Below are 21,120 nucleotides of genomic sequence, written 5' to 3'. Positions count from 1 at the left end.
AATCAGCAACACACCCTGATACACAACATAATAACCTCTGCTAACCATTTAACGGACTTCTGAAATGTTTCAAACACAACAGGATCTATTTCCTGTCACTGGCCTAGCCCTGAGGTAAGCTCATAAACTCACTGCCTGGTAAAGAATGGAAAGTTCTACTTTACAGATTTACAGATCAAGTGAACTAAATTATTATTTCACCTACCATTAAATGGCACTCATCTTTTAATAGAAGTAGTACTCACCAGGTGCCCTTTATTTAAAGAGCATGTAGGTGGGTGCAGGTGTGGGGAAATGCATTTTGGAAACAGCTGACAAAAACTGGCCAATACTGTGAAAGATGTTCAGAGCATTTTTCTGAATATGCTTCTTTTAAAGACCAAACATCGGATGGGTGTGTCGGATTAGAAAAATGAGAACAGGAAAGAAGCAATGACAAGGGTAGAATAGGTTTAAATAAGTGTTGCCACAACATCCAAAACATGTCAGTTTATCCATAGAGTGTACAGAAATGGACTTAGCCATTTTCAGGATGTTTACACTTAAGTCCAGAGTTGTTAAAGTGACCAGAAAGGATATAGGCTCTTTCAGAGGTTTCTCAGCTACAAGTGGGACTTTGGTGGCTCGAGCATGACAAGAAAGGTCATAACAGGAACGATCAGCACATCCGACAATCTCAATCCAGCCCTAAGAAGACATAACAGATAAAAACACTTATTACTTACGCTGAGCTCATTCACAGATGCATGCATATTATAACTCTTTCACATACCCAAAGATAATTCAATTATAGCATCTTCATTCAACTTTTATAAATATTTGGAATGGGAATAGTTTTATATATCAGGCAGCTAACGACCCTATAAAATATAATTCACACATATACGCAAAACTGTCTTGTTTTTTGGACAGATTTATTTTGCCATATTGTGAATGTGGGGTAAACTAATATATTCTAGGATTTATTTATGGAAATAAAATGTGAACTTAGACAACCCAGTAGATGTGTTTCAAATTTGTGACCGTGATTCCAAACGAATCTGGCAAAAACCACTACTCTCTGAGGATGAAGTGTCCACTTGCTGTCACAGCTTGGCATCATGTGGCTGTGCTAAACACACACCTCGGCTGGCCATGAGCGTGGGCATTAATGTTCAATTCAGTTTCCTACCCAACAAAAGAAATCTCGGTAAAGAGCAGGTAACATTTAAGTCATAGACTAAAACTTCCCAGCATTACCACCACAGAGATGTCAGGGTCATTTCTTGTTAATATCTATGATACTTTTCTTTTTTTTTTTTCAACGTTTATTTATTTTTTTGGGGACAGAGAGAGACAGAGCATGAACGGGGAAGGGGCAGAGAGAGAGGGAGACACAGAATCGGAAACAGGCTCCAGGCTCTGAGCCATCAGCCCAGAGCCCGACGCGGGGCTCGAACTCACGGACCGCGAGATCGTGACCTGGCTGAAGTCGGACGCTTAACTGACTGCGCCACCCAGGCGCCCCTCTATGATACTTTTCAAAAGCACAATCTACATTGTTTTCAAAGACCCTTAATAACCTGTTATTTGAGTAAGATCTAAAGAAGTAAAAGGCTTATGTTAGTAGATACCTAGTTAGTCCTTCTCGTATGTAGTTTTTGGCCTTTGATCCAAAGAGAATGGAAAAATGCAACCATCGCAACCATAAGCTTTCCAAGCACATGTTACCACACGGGGTGTGTGGACTAAAGAGGGCAAATATAAACCTCGTAAGCTCAGAAGCCCCAATACATAACCACAACAACAAAACAGGAATTAAAGAGAAAAAACGAAGCCTAAAAGCACCTAACTTGATCATCTGACATTCACGGAAGATGTCAACATATTTACACACTAAAAGGTAAAATTACAAAAACATGTCTGAGGGTGGCAAGCAACAATTCTGGGCTAGTGCTTACCTCTGAGGAAGGAGAAGAAAAGGGTGAAGCATTAGAGGTCTCAGCAACTTTTTTTTTTTTTAATTGAAAAAAATAAAATATGAAGTACATAAAAATAAACTGTTAAAGTCTTTTCTTGAATGCATAGACCATCTAGTTTCTACTGAGCGGACTGTTGTACTGACAGAGGCTTCAGATGGGCAGGGAAGCTCTTTACCTGTTTCATTTCCCTGATTTAAGTGAGGGAGAAACAACTCTCCTTTGTTCTAGGCTGCAATGGATCAACTTGAATAGGGTTTTGGTATTTCCTTTCCTTTCTACAACATGCTCAGCAAATTGCACCAGGTCACTACAGTTTGGTAAACTGTTAACAACTATGACATTTTATAAAGCAGCTAATTTAATAAAATCACTACTGTGAGGACTTAAAACAATAAAAAAAATCTTTAAAGGAGTTCTCCCCTCCCCTGAGAAGTGCCTGGTACTTTTAGGCTTCTGGTTTTGTTTAGCTTTCCAATGACCTTCCATAAAATGTTGCAGCCTAATCTCAATGCTGAGCCCACATACCCTTTTTTAAAATATTTTATTTGTAAAAAAAAATTGAGGTACAATGGACATGCAGCATTGTGTTAGTTTCAGGTGTGCAATGTATTGATTCAGTACTCATACATACTGCAAACTGAGTGCCCAGGAAGTCCAGTTAACATCTGGCACCAGACATGCTTACAGAACTTGTAGGATTTATTCTCTCAGCAACTTTCAAATATATTAAACAGCGTTATTAACCACAGTCACCATGCTGTTCGTCACCTCTCCCGGACTGAAGCCCACATTTTCTCATTCCCAATACTTGACGGCTTGGCCACGGCTCGCAGGGGCCCTCGGAAAAGGAGGAGCATGAAGTAGCAGGCTTTATTAAAGCAATGCGGCACAATGGTTAAGAGCACGGGCCTGAGTGAGACCGCCCTGGTTCGTGTCCCAGCTCTACCACTCACTACCTGTGTGGCTCAAGCATATTACTTCTCAGTGCTTCAGCCTCCTCAGAAATAGAACCTATGAGGAGGATTACATAAAATAATACATATGAAGCACTTAGAATGGTACACGGCCCTTGCCAAATATACATGTCAAATGAATAAACAAATGGAATAAATAAAATGTAATCCAGGCCACATCCAGAATTTAAATTGAGACTGCAAGACAAGAATCTGTATCTGCTTTAGTGAAATTAGAGTCAGGGCAAATTAAGAAAGGGAACTTAAAGAGAAAAGAAATAATCTTCTCTCACACAAAACAGGAAATATTTTGTTGGTTTGATCTATAAATAAGAAATTCCAGAAAATCTAAAACATGTAAAGAAGTGAGCATTCACCTATAATCCAAAAATAATGACTACTATCATTTTGGCATACGTCTGTCATGCAAACCTACGAGGAAAAGAATGTAATAAGAAAATCTTAACAGATTACAGAAATTCTTTCCTAAATTCACAGAAGAAAAAGAATATTTTAAAACATCGGTGACAGCCACTACAGGTATTTGTATACCATTATACATATATACATGCGTGTATGTTTGCAATGCATGTAAAGTCATCTAAAACAGTGGCTGGAAAAACCTATGGGGCTAAGAATGGTTTTTACATTTTTTAAGGTTATTAAAAAAAGAATAAGGGGCGCCTGGGTGGCTCAGTCGGGTGGCTCAGCCAAAGTGTCCAACTTTGGCTCAAATGATGATCTCACGGCTCAAAAGTTCGAGCCCCGCATTGGGCTTTGTGCTGACAGCTCGGATCCTGGAGCCTGCTTCTGATTCTGTGTCTCTCCCCCTCATCTGCCCCTCCCCTGCTCGTGCTCTGTTTCTCTCTCTCAAAAATAAATAAACATTAAAAAAAAAAAAAAGAATAAAAGAAACAACAGCAAAGAAGATATGCAACAGAAATCCACAAAGCCTAAAATATTTTTACATTTACCATAGAAAATGCTTGCTGATCCCTGATCTAGAAGAGACGTGAACCACTTTTGGGGAGATATATACAACTGGAAGTTTCGCTTTCTACATAATATTCTTTAGAATTACTTTTTGTTTTTCGTTTTACAAAAATGAGTCATCTTTAAATGACTCATTTTTATTTTTAATTCTTAAAAATGAACCTATTAAAAGAAAGTCATTTTGAAAAGTAAAGAGTGAAGGGCATATGGGAACCAATGACTGTCAAAAGTCACTGAGACGCCTCTCTAGCACCAAATAAGGGAAATGCCGGAAGGCTCTCCACCTCCTTGTTCTGGATGCCACCTTGTTCTCACTGCCACCAGAGCAGAAAGCATCACCTATATCCAAATGACTTTTTTTTTTAAACATTTATTTTTAGTAATGTCTATGTCCAATGTGGGACTCCAACTTATGACCCAGAGGTCAAGAGTCACATGCTCTTTTGACAGAGACAGCCAGGCGCCCCTCCTATGCCCAAATGTTTGTCACTTCTAAGCTCCAGTACGAATGTTCATGTTTGGGAGGTGGGGATGGGGTGGTACAGTGAAGCAGTAACCTGGAGGTCTTCTCTGAATAACCGTTAAATACACAGAATTTGAAGAAAGGTAGTTCCTAAACAAGAGATCATAATCTACTTGTCTATTGCCAAAACCTACCAAATAGCTCTCTAAACAAAGAGCACCATGTTTTTCTTTACTCGGCCCTACCACCATTCCCAACACTTTCTGGGGTCCTTGTCAGGAAGGAGGCCACCCCATCTTAGGCGCACCCAGGGATATTACCAAAAATACTGGCCACCCCAAGAATGTACACACCAGCACTGCCCCATTAGACTTTCACTCTCTCTCCATCTCTCCCTGTGTCTCTCTCTTACTCTCTGTCTCCATTAAAGCCGTCTAAGTCTACAAAGGCCTCTTGGGACATGAGAGTAACCCCTTCCTTATAAGGGGGCACGAGGCAATTGCCTTTTCCATTTTGCTTCAGAAAAAAAAAACAAAACCTTTTCTCCTTGTTCCACTCTGACATAAAGCACATAAAAGGCAATTTTGATATTCATGCTCCTAAGTTAACAGCGTGACGGTCACAATGCTAACAACCCTTCCATTCTCCTTACATAGGACGTTTTAGATTCGGCATCCCAACAGTCACAGGCATAGTGGGCCATCTCATTCTCCATGTGCTGTCGGAAGCGGAGTTTATCCGGAGATACTCCAACCTTCGTGAGGTAGAGGTAGATGCGGCCAATGAAGTAGCCTAATACTGAGTTGTTAATCACACCCTAAAAAAATTAATGAATAAACAAGTAAATAAATAAGCAAGCAAACATGCAAGCAAGCACAGAGGAAGGAAAAAAACATGCACATTCTTTCAAAGGCCAACATACCGTTTTCAATCTATTCATAATCTACTGAAAAACATTCGAACACAAAGTAAGCTAATTTATCCAGCTTTCAGAACAATCTCAAATACCCAGAATGTGACTGTGGCTATTTTTAATGGGGTTAACGTCAAGTTAACAAGCTGATAATAATGGAGTGATTCAAAATCTTTCTGCCATACTCACTGGGTCAGCAAAAAATTCAGCCCAATACCTCACACCCTCTGTATCATTTTTAATAACTACAGTATTAAAAATGACATTCATAATAATGACCCTATGGATTGGAAGATCTATTTCTTCTGAATTGACAGAAGTAATAAGACACGTTGAGGGGATTTTAACGTATCCTTATGCACTGAAGTTTGTACACCCCACATTGTATGTGTCATCTTACTATTACAGTACCAGAAGGATCTTAGAAATCATCTAGCCCCCATCTCCAACCTGCTGCTGGGCTCTTCTCTACAAAATAGCTGCCAAGTTACCACCCAGCCTCCAGTGGAGTATTTTCAGGGGCAGGAAGTTCATTGTTTCCTGAAGCAATTCACTCCACTATCAGGCCACAGCTACTATAAGAAAGTTTTCACTCACTCATTTCTCCAGACAAATGATTGGAGAAATTTTATTCTACACAAGACTTTATCCCAATACAGAAGAGATTAAAATCCCGAGGGCTTGCTTTCTGTGAGTCACAATGTCTCCCCAAAAGTAGCACATATTGAAAAAAGTTGGATTGATAATGCAGAGTTCAATCCAAGATCTTTTTTCCAAGTGCTCTGCTAAATATGTTTTTCACGTTAGACCCCATGGCCCACAAATCGGCATGTTCACGTAATTTCCTCCCATTATAACAATAGTATAGAATAAATACTATATAAAAACAAACTCTATATAAAAAATAAAATGACCGGGTTGCCCAGGTGGCTCGGTCAGTTAAGCACCTGACTTCAGCTCAGGTCATGATCTTGCAGTTCTTGAGTTTAAGCCCTGCATCGGGCTCTCTTCTGTCAGCAGAAGCCCTCTTCGGATCCTCTCTCCCCGCCTCTCTCTGCCCTTCCCCTACTCATGCTCTCTGTCTCTCTCAAAAATAAATAAACATTAAAAAATAATAAAATAATACAATGACTGCTAAAATAAATATTTTATCATTCAGTACACAGAATTTGTTAAGTGCTGGAGTCCCTGAAGAGGAATAACCTAAAGGAAGTTACCGACAGAATCTTACCTGTTCAACAGCATCTCCTAGGCGCATTTTCCTAGCAGACTGTCCGCTGACCTGGGCTTTTGCTGAATACAAATAAAGGTGGAGGTCTGCGACATTCTGGAACTTGGGATGGTCCTTCTCACTGGGATCTACAAAGTGCTCAATTTCTGCCATTGTGAATTCTCTGGAAGCAAAAACATAAAAGTGGCATGCTTAACTATAAAAAATAAATGAGGCCCTTATTTTCAACTTTATTCTACAATAATATAACCCCTCACACAACAGGAATCTTTTATCACTACACAAGAAAATTGTTTCCTAAGGGAATGGCATGAAAAAAAAAAGTCTGATTAAGTTTGTGTAGGTAGTTGTTATTTTTAAACACATTAATGAAAACTTCACTACTTGCTTAAATAGTATTTTAAAGAAATACAGTCAAATTTCTCTCAAATATTAACTCCTTCTATCTAATGACAAAGATTCTTTGCTTGGCCAAACTTTAATCAGTCTCCTGAACCTCCTCCTAGGCCCATCTGTACACTTCCTTATAAAATCCAATTTTAGCAGGCATCCTGCTAAGTCAATTTAACCATAACCCCTCCCCCGCTTGCTACGTGTGATCACTTCTGGTATCTTTTAGGGTTTGTCATCCTCCACCATCCCCCACATGGTATCTGATCACCGTGGCCTGCCTTCGGCAAGATCCTGTTAGGCTGGTTTAGTCAGAATCCCCCTTTCCCCTGATATTCCCTTTTAGTAATTTTCTAACTACTGACCCCCACCATGCTCCTTGGCTATAAATCCCCTCTTACCCATGATATATTCAAAACTGGGCCCTGTTCTATACTGAGATCCTTTTCCCCTACCATAATAATCTTGAATAAAATCTGTTTCTACCACTTTCATTACTGTCCATCTCTGTTTTTCCTTTGATACTAACCACAACAACAAAAGATTCTTACTTTCAATGGAAAATAATTTTTAAAGAACAGATTGATACAGTTTTTAATATTAGGAAAACTTAAGCCAAAGTCAGATGCAAAAAAGAAATGAGATATTTAATAGTGACTTCCAAATAAAATGGTTTTCCTTAAAGCACTAGCAAGTCTTTATAAATATACACTAAATGAGTTCCAATGTGAAATTAAAAGTGAAGTGAAACTGTTCTTTAGCTTTTATAGCATTTGGTTTCTTCCTTTTTCTTGCTCTGAACAAGTAAATGACAGATAATGGCACCATACGGCTGGCTTCTTTAGAGTAACGGCTTCTTGAATAAAGTGTTATTCATGGTCGAGGACATAAGGTATAAATTGAACAGGCTAACACTAAGCTAACTGCATAATGCTGAAATAAATATGCATATAGTAATGGTTTCCCAAAGAGATTTCTCTGAATGGCAATTAAGTAGCTATTGAGGGAAAAGTGGTTTAAGCTATGAGTGAAAATCAAATCTCTCTTCTTTAAACAAACTCTCCCCCCCCACACACATTTACTACTGCACTTTCATGATTATTTCAGATGTTTCAAAGTAAAGAAAAATTGCTTAAATGGGTTTTAAAAATACATGAAATGCATTGCAAAAGAGCTCTGATTTTTAAATTTTATTTTTTAATGGTATTTACTTGGCCCCAAAGCACCTATATCTTGTCTTCTGACCACTATCAAACATCTGTGTGCATTGAAACATGACAGAGAAGCACAATGTCTGTCCTTACATAGCTTAGAGCTGGGCTGTTAGGAACAGAACATCTAAAAGGCAGGGCATATCAAAATAAGGGCCCGGCCCAGAATCCCAAAATAATCTGCTGCCAAAGCCTTTCCATCTGTCAGCTCACAGACAGGAGGTGGAAATCAAAACTAAACACGGATTTTACCAGCAGTCTCCTGTCTTTGAGTTCAGAGACTGTACCTGGAACTGCGGAGAACAAAAACACATACAGGTCTAGAAGACAGAACCAGCCAATCAAAGTAAAAATAAATTTTAGGGGCTCCTGGGTGGCTCAGTTGGTTAAGCGTCTTCTGACTCTTGATTTCGGCTCAGGTCATGATCTCACAGTTCCGAGCTGTCAGAGTGGAGGTTGCTTGGGATTCTCTGTCTCCCTCTCTCTCTCCCCTCTCTCACCCATGCTCGCTCTTGCTCTCTCTCTCTCAAAATAAGTAAATAAACTTAAAAAAAAAAATCCAACTCGATTTCAGCTCAGGTCATGATCCCACGGTGGTGGGACTGATCCCCACATCAGGCTCGGCACAGACCGTGGAACCTGCTTGGGATTCCCTCTCTCTTTCTCTCTTTCAAAAATAAATAAATAAACATAAATTAATAATTAATTAATTTAAAAAATTTCATATGAACACTCCAATACTCCCAACCTAAAGAAATCACAGCCAGGCAAAGACCTAATAACTCTATGTCATCAAGAGGAAATCATAACACTAAACAAATCCTAGCCCTACCCAACCCATGTAACAAAAAACATGGGGTTACTGGCTCATGGAAGAATGAACAGCCTTCTAAGTCAGGATCTTACAGGGGCATATACCAAAAACCAGCCAGAATCCAGACAGGATGCTTTAAAGTGAAAATGACCGGGGTGCCTCAGTGGCTCAGTCAGTTAAGCTCCGACTTCGGCTCAGGTCATGAGTTCATGGTTTGAGCCCCACATCAGGTTCTGTGCTGAAAGCTCAGAGCCTGGAGCCTGCTTTGGATTCTGGGTCTCCCTTTCTCTCTGCCCCTCCCTTGCTCGTGCTCTCTCTCTCAAAAATAAACATTGAAAAAAATTTAAAAAATAATAATAAGGTGAAAATGACCAAGGAATAAAATGTCATGAAGTCCCACAGCCTTTCACTAGTTAACTCCTAGAATCACTCCTCAGTTCTCAGTTGGTTTTCCGATTTACCACTTTTTATTCCAAAGGCCTTACTTTGTGATCCTTTGTAACTTCCAAGAGCTACTCTACATGATGTAAACCCTCTCTAAAACACCGGCTTTAGACAAAGTTAGTCTTACCCAGCTTCCTCGGTATTTTGAAAGCATGCCTGCAGACACTACTGGAGCAGACAGAAAGCCAAAAAACAAAAGGAAAAAAAAAAAAAAAGACAGAAAAAAACAGAAAAACAAAAGACTCAAACCTGACAAGTTTTGCACTGTTATCATAGCTGGCTAAAGTTTCTGACCACCTCTTTTTTTCTGCACCTCTTTTTTCTCCCACCTGTTTTTCTAAGTCTTGAAGCCCTTCCTCTGTGCAGTCTCCCCTTTCTAGACCAGAAGGCTGAAGGAATCATAGGCCTGAAGATACAGTTTGGTCAATCACAGGAGTGTTTCCTCAGTGGGGGTCATGGGGACTAACAAGATTAGGCAGGTGGTTTGGGTGCTTTGATGTAGAGTCAGTGGCTGGGACATGCTATTACTAAACTCTGTAATTACAGTGAGTAAGGAGAGAGAAGGATGGGGTGGTGGGGCTGTGGAAAATCATTTGGAGTCTAAGATAGTTAGGTTTACCTACATCTTATTTTTATATGGACTTTATTACCCCAAGAGATGATATTAGTAAGAAAAATGTATAGAAACCACAAAAAGCTTAAGTCACAAACAGCTAAGTCACAGTATGTTTCTAAAGAAAAATGTTAACTAAGTGCTAATATGCCGCCCTACATATTCCTGGATACATCTGGCAAAGGGAGGTTATTAGAACAGAAGCGAGTGAGTAGGCTAGATAAAAATAAGCCTGTTAGCTGGCCTTTCTGTCATATAGACACCTCAAGTATCTGGAGGAATGTCAACTGGTTATGGAAGCACTCTCAGCCCAAGTCGAGCACTGTTTGCCCTGGACATTGAGGACTCCCTCTCATAAGCATCACCTCATCCCCACCTCACCCTATACTTATATATATCACCACTGCCAGAAAATGCCCTTGTTTAGACAGTCAAGATCTTGCCATTCTCTAAACATATGATGAACAAGGGGGAAAGATTATTTTGGAGGTGAGAAATGTGACCTATCCTCCACCTCTCTTCCTTTCCCTTCAGTTCACATTAGTCACTCAAAACTACCTGATGTCCCAGAGACTACAAATGTAAAACATAATCTTTTGGGGGACAAAAATAAATTCTGACCCACGTAAAAATGAAGCAGAATTGTTTCAACATAGCAAGATTTCCTTTCCCATTCAATGCCAAGGTCATTCACGATTTTTACCAGCAGAATAATATGGGCAGTACCTGACTCTGATCAGTCCAGATCGAGGGGAGATCTCATTTCTAAAAGAATTTCCAATCTGGGCAGCAGCAAAAGGCAACTTTCCTTGGTTGAATTCCAAAAGTCTCTTAAAATTCAGGAAAATCCCCTGTGCAGTTTCTGGTCTCAGGTACCTAGAGTTTAAATAAATCAGTTGGTTAGAAGGAAAGAAATTGTTTTCCAAAAATGTGAAACTCTAGATACCAATCCTCAAAGTCCTAAATACTATACTATTTTTGCACAAAACTGTACATACGTGCCCTAAAGAAAAGTTTTAGGAATACACATTTTTCTTGGTGGCAAGCATTCTCAAGCACGTGTTAGAGAATGTATCAAGCAGTTGGTATGGTAATACTACTACTAGAAATGTGATTTTATTTTATCTCTCTAGTGAGTCAAATAGCACCTCTCAATGTCCCTAAAACCTGGTTAATCATTTACACGGAGGCAGACAACAGTTTTGGATCCTTCCGAAAATAAGACCCTGCCTAAGTGTACCTCTACGAACCCACCCAGGAGAGTGCTGCTGATGGCTCAAAAGAATCCATTATGGGCTAACACTTGACATTAGAGCTCACTCATCACAATCATTACAACAAGCCAGGTAATTTTCCGGATCCTCCCTGTCATTTTCTTTTCTGTGGTGTTCTACATTTCCAGCCAGAGGCTTCTTCTCTTTTCCTCCATGTTTTAAGGATACAGCCAAGCAACTACTCCAAGATATCCACTGTCCTCTATTTTACAGAAAGTATTCTGTGCAAAAGCATCAACTAAGAAAGCTTTCCCAACAGGCTGCTTCAAAATAAATATTTTGTGAAAAGAACTTTAAAACAAAAAAAGGGGACACCTGAGTGGCTCAGTAGGTAAGCACCCAACTTCGGCTCAGGTCATGATCTCATAGTTCATGGGATCAAGCCCCGCATCGGGCTCTCTAATATCAGTACAGAGCCTGTTTCAGACACTCTGTCTCCCTCTCTCTCTGCCCCTCCTGGCACTCATCCTCTCTCTCTCAAAAATAAACAAACTTGAAAACAAAACAACAAAGAAAAAATAAATTATAATTTCACCCTCCTCTCACTCTAACACACCAACTCCTCCTCTTGGTGGTGCTTTCCAGTTTTGATACACATAGAAGCAGAACTACAGTTTATATGCATTTTTTTAAAGCTGTAAGTTTGTTTGTTTATTTATTTTTAGGTAAGCTCCACACCCAACATGGAGCTCAAACTCACAACCCCGGGATCAAGAGTCACATTCTCTATTAACTGAGCCAGCCAGACACCCCTATATGCATTATTTATAAGTAGAGTGTGTAAAATGATGTATTCATTGTTTTTCCATTTTCTAAATAATCATAAAAATGTAACATATTTAGCAATTGCAGAGTATTTTACTAAAATGAACTACTTTACTATAATTTACTTAACGATCTGAAATTATTAAATAGATTATTTCTACTTTTAATTTATGTACTCTTGATAAATATAGCTCCCTTTCCTTTTGAATTATTTCCTCAGATAAATTCCCAGGAGTGGGATGATAGGTCAGAGGGTTTGGCCCATTTAATGACTCTCTGTATGTACTGTCAAAATGAAAGGCTTGCCTTTGGCCTCTCTCCATAAAATATCCCAAATCAACACAGTGTGTGACTAAAACAATTCCAGTAATACATTCTGTCACAATTACTTTTCATTGTTCTTTAGTTTCTACTCCAGGAAACATGATCTGTCTAGCTTCAGCCAATGCCTACACTCCATTATTCTACAATGAGACTGTAAGAAAAATATCTGAAGCTATGAAGTGTAATACTTTGGCTAAGTGTGTTAACATGGAGAAGAAATCTGTAAATACAGATTCCAGCTCTGGATCATATTGTAAGCTGTTCAGCTTTCCTTACTGTGAAAACCACATCTTGTAAAATAACAAGCTAAACCTATGTTATTCAGTATGGTAGGCCACTAGTCGAATGCCTATTTAAATTAATTAAAATTAAATATATTTTAAAATTCAGTTCCTCTCAGAAGCACTAATGCCATTTCAAGTGCTCAAAAGCCACATGTGGCTGATGCCCACCATACTGGACAGCACAGATTATAGAACATTTCCCCCACTGCAGAAAGTTCTATTGCAAAGTGCTGATCTAGACAAAATTCTTCCCTAAGTGTCCTTCAGCAATAAATTCAATGACTTCCAAAATCATTCTTCAACTACCTCTTTTGCCCTATACAGCTATAATTAGAAGACATGATGATCACAGACTTTTATTTTGTGACAAAAAAAAAATTATCACATACACTAAAAAAATTACATTCAGAAAGAATTAGAAGGAATATACTTAGTAATATGTCTGTCATTATTTCTCCTTAATATATTTATCTGCACTTTCTACATATCACTTATCAAAAGTTTTCCTTCATGGTTGATAATGATGTCTACTTTTTATTATGAGAAATTTTAATACCTTCATTACATAAAGAATAAGTGATACATACCCAGGCATGTTTCCTCCAGGCCCAATGAAGGTCTTGAACATTAAGTTAAAAGATACTGGAGGGGACAGATCATTTCCAGTAATGGGGGATTTTACATTATAGTTCACAAAAAGATCCCCAAGTTCTTGCTGTCCATAGTTATCAAGCTAAAGGATAGGTCAAGAAAATAATTAATGTAAAAGACTGAGGAAAAAAAACAGGGCATAAGATAAGAGTATTATATATAAAACCCATCCATCATTAAAAGTCACCCAAAACAAGAACATCAGAATTAACCTAACCCCCAAGATATCCAAATTAAAATCATAACCAGTTCACACACTTTCCATTTATCAATTTACCATTTACCATTCAGAAAAATGGAGTATCTTTCTGGGACTGACCTAAAACTCACACATTCACCATTTCACAATGAAAGATAAAGCAAAAGTATCTCTGGTTCAGTTATAATAGTTACTGACTGGCAAGCATCTGAAATCATGTAAGTAAGTGTTCCAAGTTGAATTTTACCACTCTGTGCATATTTCAGTCAGGTTCACTTCCCTGTCTATTCATTAGATGTGCATATACCTTTTCTTTCCCACTAGATATTAAGATCTTGAAGGCAGAAGCTGTTTCTTATTCATGTCTGCTTGATCCAATTTATTGCACATTTTATACATTGATAATCAATGCCAAACTCTAAAATAATGTATGACCCTCCAATTCAAAAATTTCAAATGACTATGACAAACCATCTAATACTGAAGAATATTCAAAACTTAAAAAAAAAATCTCCCAAGAGAAACAAAATAATTAGATAAATCAACTCATGGCCATAAGAACTGAGGCTCTGGAGTCAGAAAACGCTAGATAAACTGCCCAACTCTACCACTAATGCGTTGTGTGACTTAAAAGTAAGTTCTTACCTAACCTCTCAGAGCCTCATTTTGCTTCTCTGTGAAACGGGAAAACAGAACCTACTTCACTATGAAGGGCTACTATGAATATTAACTATGTAGGGGCACCTGGGTGGCTCAGTCAGTTAAGTGTCTAACTCTTGATTTCGGCTCAGGTCATGATCTTGCGGTTCGTGAGTTCGAGCCCCATTGTCAGACTCTGTGCTGACAGTGTGGAGCCTGCTTGGGGATTCCCTCTCTCTCCCTCTCTCTCCTTCTCTGCCCCTCCCCTCCTTGTGCTCTCTCTCTCTCTCTCAAAATAAATAAACTTAAAAAAAAAAAAAAAAAGATTATGTAAAGTACTTAGCACAGGGCCTGGCACATAGCATACATTATACTACTTACTAAGTGTCTTGACAAAGATATCTGATCGGGCCTCTAGATCTGACTACCAAATTACAAGAAAGATAGAAACGGAGGAACATGTAAAATATCACTAAAATGATACAGTCAGCCAAATCCAGATAGTAGGAAACACTAAGGAACAAATGATTCAACTTTAAAAAATAATTTTTTAGGGGCGCCTGGGTGGCTCAGTCGGTTGAGCATCAGACTTCAGCTCAGATAATGATCTCGCAGTTTGAGTCTGAGCCCCGCATCAGGCTCTCTACTGTCATTGTGGAGCCCGCTTTGGATCCTCTGTCCCCCCCTCTCTCTGCACATCTCCCGCTCATGCTCGCTCTCTCTCAAAAATAAATATACATTTAAAAATATATTACCAATTTTTTTAAATGAAAGTTAAAAAATGACTTTAAAAACTGGTACGTTCAGAAATAGGTCAGCAAAAATGGATACAGAAGAAAAACAATTAATTCTGAGCTACTGGATCCACATAACAGGAATAAAGCTCATCCTAACTCAGAGGGTGAATCAGTGCTTTTAAAGAAGCTATCATGCTTCATACAGCTGAAAGGAATCAAAGGCACTAACAGGTGGAGAAAATATTATTACTCACTCGAGTAAACAGATGGGCCTTTGGCTGTGAATCCACCAGGGCAATTTCTGAGTACTAGACCACAGTCCCCAACTTTTCACTGAACATTACATTGACAGCTTGTATGTGTATCTGATATGGCAAATCAAAAAACAGACTGCTCTCCTAAGACCATGCATATGAGATGAAACAGAGTCAGATTTCAAACTATAAATTATGACTTAACAAATCAGCGTATAATTACTTCCTGGTCTGACACTTGACTCGGAAACGAATGAAACTGCTAAGATCAAAGATACATACTCACAAAAACTTAGTAGGTCTAACATACTAAATGGGAAACAGTAATTTAGGGGTAATTAGAAGTGCTTTTCATTTCTTCTTTCTATTAAAGGTCATGCCTTTGGAAAAGGAAATGAGAAATGAATGTGTAACTACAACTGTCAAAACTCAAGAACTGATTTACTAAACCATGAACAACAATACTAAAGTAATGAGCTTTAAGCAAAGGATAAAATATACCTCACAAGGACTAAAATCAATTGGCAGATTAGTCAACAGCCAAATTGAGATTTTCTTTCAATTTAAACGAGGAAGGAAAAAATTTCTCTACCGTTAGAAAGCTAGATATCACAGGGGAAAATCAGCATATTTGTAGAAAATAAGGCAACAGTGGAAAAGTATCTAATAAATTCTCATGAGTAAAAAGCAAAGAGGTAGGGATTCCTACATTTAGCCTCACATATATATATACCAATATAAAGAAAAGATGTATAAATATAGCAGTGGTGTGTGTGTGTGTGTGTGTATTTTTACCCAAGGAAGTACATAAAATTTAAGAGGTAAGCTTTGATGGACCTCATGATCAAACATGGTGTTGGAGAAATGTACTTTGCTTAAATGAATACACGACATGAGAAATCAGCAACATATGTACATGGGCATGTGCATATTCCTGGGGCAAAGAGGTGCAGTTTTCATAATATTCTTAAAGTGATCTGTGACCCAAAAGGAGGATAAGAACTATTTCTGATATAGAAGGTATTCCTGCACTTGGTAAAAGAATTGATTATCTCTATGGTCTCTTTTGTCTTCCCTAAACTTTGCCAACTTAAACAGAAATTATAAAACTTTTAGTCTATAGGGAAAGCAGGGGCCTGCTCATTGGGTTTTAACAATAACAGCATGGAGTCAGGGACGGTGCAACCACAAGTAGATCAAGTGGCTGATGAGACAGTGCTCATGAAGGTATCTTCCCCAAAATCTCTACAGCAAGACTGAACAACATTCATCTTCAGCCACTCGTCTGGTTTTTGCTATTGAATCCAGAAAACTGGTTTCGAAAGAGATAGAACAAATTTCATGCCCATTTACACTGAATTGCTAGTTTGGGCTAACATAAAGTATTAGCCACAAAAGGCAGCGAAAGAAGAAAATAAAAATGCAAAGAGAGACAGAAGGTAAACTCTACTTCTTTACAATTGTGGCCAGGGTCAGCGCAATGTGAAATTCAACAGTCACCAAACACTGAAAGAAAGACAGCACCTTCCTGAGTTACTGTGATAACATCTCTAAAGTACTCACCTGAGCCAAGACACTTTCCATCTCTGATTTCTTCTCAGCAGAGCACTTCTTATCAGACATCAATTTCTGTAAATGAGCTACAAGAACAGTGTTGGTACATGTCAATTTCAATCAATGGGAAAAAGGAAAATGTACTTTGAGATTCAGTGCTGAAGTGGTAAGAAAATGAATCCAAGGATAGTGTTCTTACTTTATATAAATTCCATGGTTGATTTTACAGGGAGAACCATAACATTGTCTTGATTCTTTTGTAGGACTTAGAGTTTCTACTTATCATGTATAAAAACTTCTTGTTAAATAAGGGACTTGATCCATACAGGCATACCTCAGATACATTGTGGGTTCGGTTCCAAACCACAATATAACAAATATTGCAATAAAGCAAGTCAAATGAATGTTTTGGTTTCCCAGTACATATAAAAGTTATGTCTGCATCATACTGTACTCTGTTAAATATGCAACAGCATTATATCTAAAAAAGTACATACCTTATTTAAAAATATTTTATTGCTAAAATGCTATCATTTGAGCTCTCAGGAAGTCCTAATCACTGATCACCATAACAAATACAATAATTATGAAAAAGTTTAAAATACTGCAAGAATTACCAAAATGTGACAGAGACAAAGTGAGCAAAAGCAGTTAGAAAAACAGTGCTGATAGACTTGCCTGATACAGGGTTGCCACAAACCTTCCATTTGTAAAAAAATGCAGTATCTGCCAAGCACAACAAGGTGGAATGCAATAAAGTGAGGTATGCCTGTATATGTAAGATCTGCGCACTTTAATCTTTGTATGTTATGCCCCCCAATTTTTTTTATTTCAAATTTTTATTTAAACTGTAGTTAACATATATGGTAAAATTGGTTTCGGGTGCGCCAAAAAATTTTTAAGAGAAAAAATATGAGAAAACTTTAATCTAAACCCTTTGTTTTGATGAATTCAACCTGGAAGAGTATCTGAGATGAAAAACCATACCTTTTAACAGATGGTCAGCGCGAAAACACTCTCCATTTTTTACATCTTTCACCATGAAGTCAGCAAATTTATCTACGTGGCCAGAGGTCCTAAGTTAACAAATGCCAAGCCAATCTGTCACTTTCATACAAATTAAAACATAGACTTTACCTTATAAGACAATCTTCCTGCTATATGGAGTATATTAAGCTTATATCTATGCATCTGAGAGGTGGAAGCTCCCGTATGTATATAATGATGTATCCATGGTAGATAATAATGTATGCCGAGAACATTCTTCTTCAAATATACCCTCACCCTTTCCCTAAGTTCTTTCTTCCCATAGGGAAAAGACATCAACTAGATTATACTTTTCCACAAGTTGCCATAAAGCATGTGCTACTTTGCAGAATCAATTAATCCATGCCTATCCCATTATTAACGATCTAAGCAAAGGCCGAAACCATAGGGAATGTAACTAGGCAAGAATTCATGATACTCAGTATGGATCCTGAATCTTAAAACTTCAACACAAATAGCAGTATTCAATTCTAAATGCATACACATCTTTGCCAAGAACTTCTAAAAACTCAAAGGAAATAATCATATATATTTGCAAAAATCCATCTATCAGATGTTCAGCAGACTCAAAAATGAGGAACGATTTAAATGCCTACAATATGGCACTAACTAAATAAATTATGGCACATCCACAAGAGAATACTATGCTGTCATTAAAAACGCTTTAGAAGAACATTTAGCGATGTAAGTAAATGTTCACCTACGTTACATGAAAAAAGCAGTGTGCTGCTAATGTTGATGTATATACAGGGACTTCCAGAGAAAGAACACAGTAAGAATAAATACAGTAATTTTAACATGGCTGTCTATGGACATTAGGTATGTATTTTGTTTGTCTTTATTTTCCAGATTTTTATAGTGAATATGGGTAGTTTTTGTAATCAGGAGAAGTTACTTAAATATGCATTATTAAAGAATTTCAGCCCCCAAAGTAGAGATCTTACTTTAAAACTGGTTCGGGAGTAAGCATGGTACAATCAATCTCTAGGATCTGCTCCTCTTGGATAAAGTGCTGCCTCCAGGTCTGAATAATATTGTTCTTCAAAGCACATCCAACTGGCCCAAAATCATACAGACCACTAACGCCTATAAAATATGAATGAGTAAAACGTGGACTTTAACTTGTCACTCTAAGCAAATGAAAGCAAAAAGACACGAGAAACTGTAAGACTTCACATACTCCCTAAAAAGGTATTAAAGTCAGCAATTCGAATCCCTCAATACGAGTCTTACTTCCAGCTAGCTAACAGATGTAACATTTAAAAGCTCATACTCCATTTATTATATTTACACATTAAGAATTCCAAGTAGGTTTAGAAAAAAACTAAAAGCAAATGATGTTCCTCCATATGTGAGAAACAGAATGAAAAAGCAGATTACAGTTTTGTGCCATAGATATAACTTGTTACGGCAGCTGGTAACAATGACCTAATATTTTAGCACCCAATTCTCTAAATTATTCTTGGGTATATGAGACACTATACTTAATCTTGGGTATATGAGCCACTATATTTAAACCTTAAGAAGTTAAACATTTAGAGATCTGCTTAGCCAAACCTGAATCAAGTTTCAGTGGCAAAGTACTAAAAGTCTAATCCTACTGCAATGATCTCCACTAACTGAAAAATACCACTACACATTTAATCAGTAATTATATTTGCCTACAGATAGGCAGATAGGCAAATAAAATTATAGAGATTTATCTACATACCTGTGAAGAATGTTTTCTCTTGGCAGTTGCCATAAAAAATAATCTGGGGGACCCTGGCTTATCACTGCCCTTGTGTGGAGGTGCACAGTACAGCCGGCCAATGTTACAATGGCCCTCGAGTGCTCCAAAGAAGAATCTATCTGATAGGTACATGGACATATTAAGTGCTTAATACCTGGGCCCCTACCAATTCCCTACATCCTAATGGAAAAATGCAGTCTTTAAGAATAAGTAGGGTGGAAAGACATAAACAGATTTTACACCAAATGGCCAACTTTAAAGGAACAAAAGCAAAATATCCTGTTTTACGTGACTTGATACAATTAGGTATCAATTGAAAAGCCATGTTTTTGATTTAAACACATATTAAAGCCACCAACAACATAACTGCTCTATCATTAATCCCCTACCTCCATAAATAGCAAAAGCTTGATCGTAGAAAAATCTCCTCTTCAGGGTATCTTCCATTTTTGCTCTGTCTACAATGTCATCTTTGGGCTGTAATGCTAGCTCCTGTAAGGGATTTTTAAATAGAAAACATGTGACTGGAGGGGTGAGTGGAAATATGAATTTATATATGTGAATTCAGTTTATTCCTCAACAAAATTCAATATAAAATTTATCAGACAAGATTTTGATACCTTAAAAAAATAGAAACCTTAGGGTTTTTTCCCCCTTTGAGTTACAGAAAAGGTACCTTTACTTAATTATTTAGCAAAGTATATGATCATTTCCAAGATTACAAGACTAAGCTTACTTAGATGCAGATACTGATAAGCAATGTCTGAATTTTTAGTGGATTACAGTAGTAAGATCATGAATTAGAATTCCACACGATTTCAATTTGGTGATGGGATGGGAGCAAGTATTAGATGGATATACCTTTTCCTTAAAAGAAAAAATTTAACACAAAACCACTATTTACAGGCATGGAAGAATTCATAAAGAAGAGTGAGCACAATGCCTTCCAGGGAAATTCATGGAGCATACTGAGTCTAGCATTTGGGGGAGGGGGAGGTCAGAAGTCAGGGAGGCTTCATAGAAAAGATGACATGTTGAGATGCAATTTGAAAGGATGAGAAGTCTGCTGGGTAGCGGGGGAGGAGAAGGCATTCTGGATAGAGATAAAGCAAATGATACTTGTTCAGACACTCTTCTAGGTCTTTCCCACCCTGACAGATTAACAATCCTAGACCAATTTACGTTCCTATTTTAGGATCCCAAGACTCACCTTTGCTTCCAGGACCCTCTTCCGAGCTTTGAGCTCTGCTACGGCTTTGTCTACATCTACTTGGGGTGCTTTATCTTCTTTCAGTTTTCGTACAAGATCTCCCTGTCCAACAAAGAGAATGTATAGTCAGGACTGGTTTCAGAAGTCAAGAAAAGTTTTGAATGTGTTTTTAAGCACGCCTTTTAAAAAGCATCTGTGTAAGAATAAGGCAATTCAAATGTTTATTACGTGAGAGGTCATAAATAACTGAAGGTCTGTGCCCTCAGCAAAACACACAAACCCAGATTACTATACAAATAACTATGTTCTAAGGGGTAAGTACTAGTGTGCTTTCTTTTTCCTTTTGGGAGAGGGGACAAATGGAAAAGGAGGAGAGAAAAGCATTGATAAAAAGTATGAAAGAACAGGTTAGTACTGAGAACACGAAGAGCCAATAAATCAACCACCCTCCCCTTGAATCTCTC

General features: G+C 37.9%; 1 protein-coding gene across 1 annotated transcript in view; it reads right to left on the bottom strand.

Annotated features, from left to right (window-relative positions):
* The window catches only part of GARS1 (glycyl-tRNA synthetase 1), a 45,479-nt gene that overhangs the window by 13,159 nt on the left and 11,200 nt on the right, over window positions 1–21,120 (bottom strand). Inside the window, exons 2-11 of the mRNA XM_047096527.1 lie at window positions 20,657–20,758; window positions 19,836–19,938; window positions 18,659–18,800; window positions 17,655–17,743; window positions 16,677–16,753; window positions 13,221–13,366; window positions 10,713–10,862; window positions 6,515–6,677; window positions 5,023–5,187; window positions 580–687 (exon numbers count right to left, since the gene is read on the bottom strand). Coding sequence (XP_046952483.1) covers window positions 580–687; window positions 5,023–5,187; window positions 6,515–6,677; window positions 10,713–10,862; window positions 13,221–13,366; window positions 16,677–16,753; window positions 17,655–17,743; window positions 18,659–18,800; window positions 19,836–19,938; window positions 20,657–20,758 — 1,245 coding nt within the window. The remainder of the gene's footprint in view (window positions 1–579; window positions 688–5,022; window positions 5,188–6,514; window positions 6,678–10,712; window positions 10,863–13,220; window positions 13,367–16,676; window positions 16,754–17,654; window positions 17,744–18,658; window positions 18,801–19,835; window positions 19,939–20,656; window positions 20,759–21,120) is intronic.

Source organism: Lynx rufus, unplaced genomic scaffold, assembly GCF_022079265.1.
Source record: "Lynx rufus isolate CCGP_SWC_20201006 ecotype Redwood Valley unplaced genomic scaffold, mLynRuf1.p SCAF_4, whole genome shotgun sequence".
NCBI classification, from domain to species: domain Eukaryota; kingdom Metazoa; phylum Chordata; class Mammalia; order Carnivora; family Felidae; genus Lynx; species Lynx rufus.
This window is presented reverse-complemented; position numbering and strand designations above follow the sequence as displayed.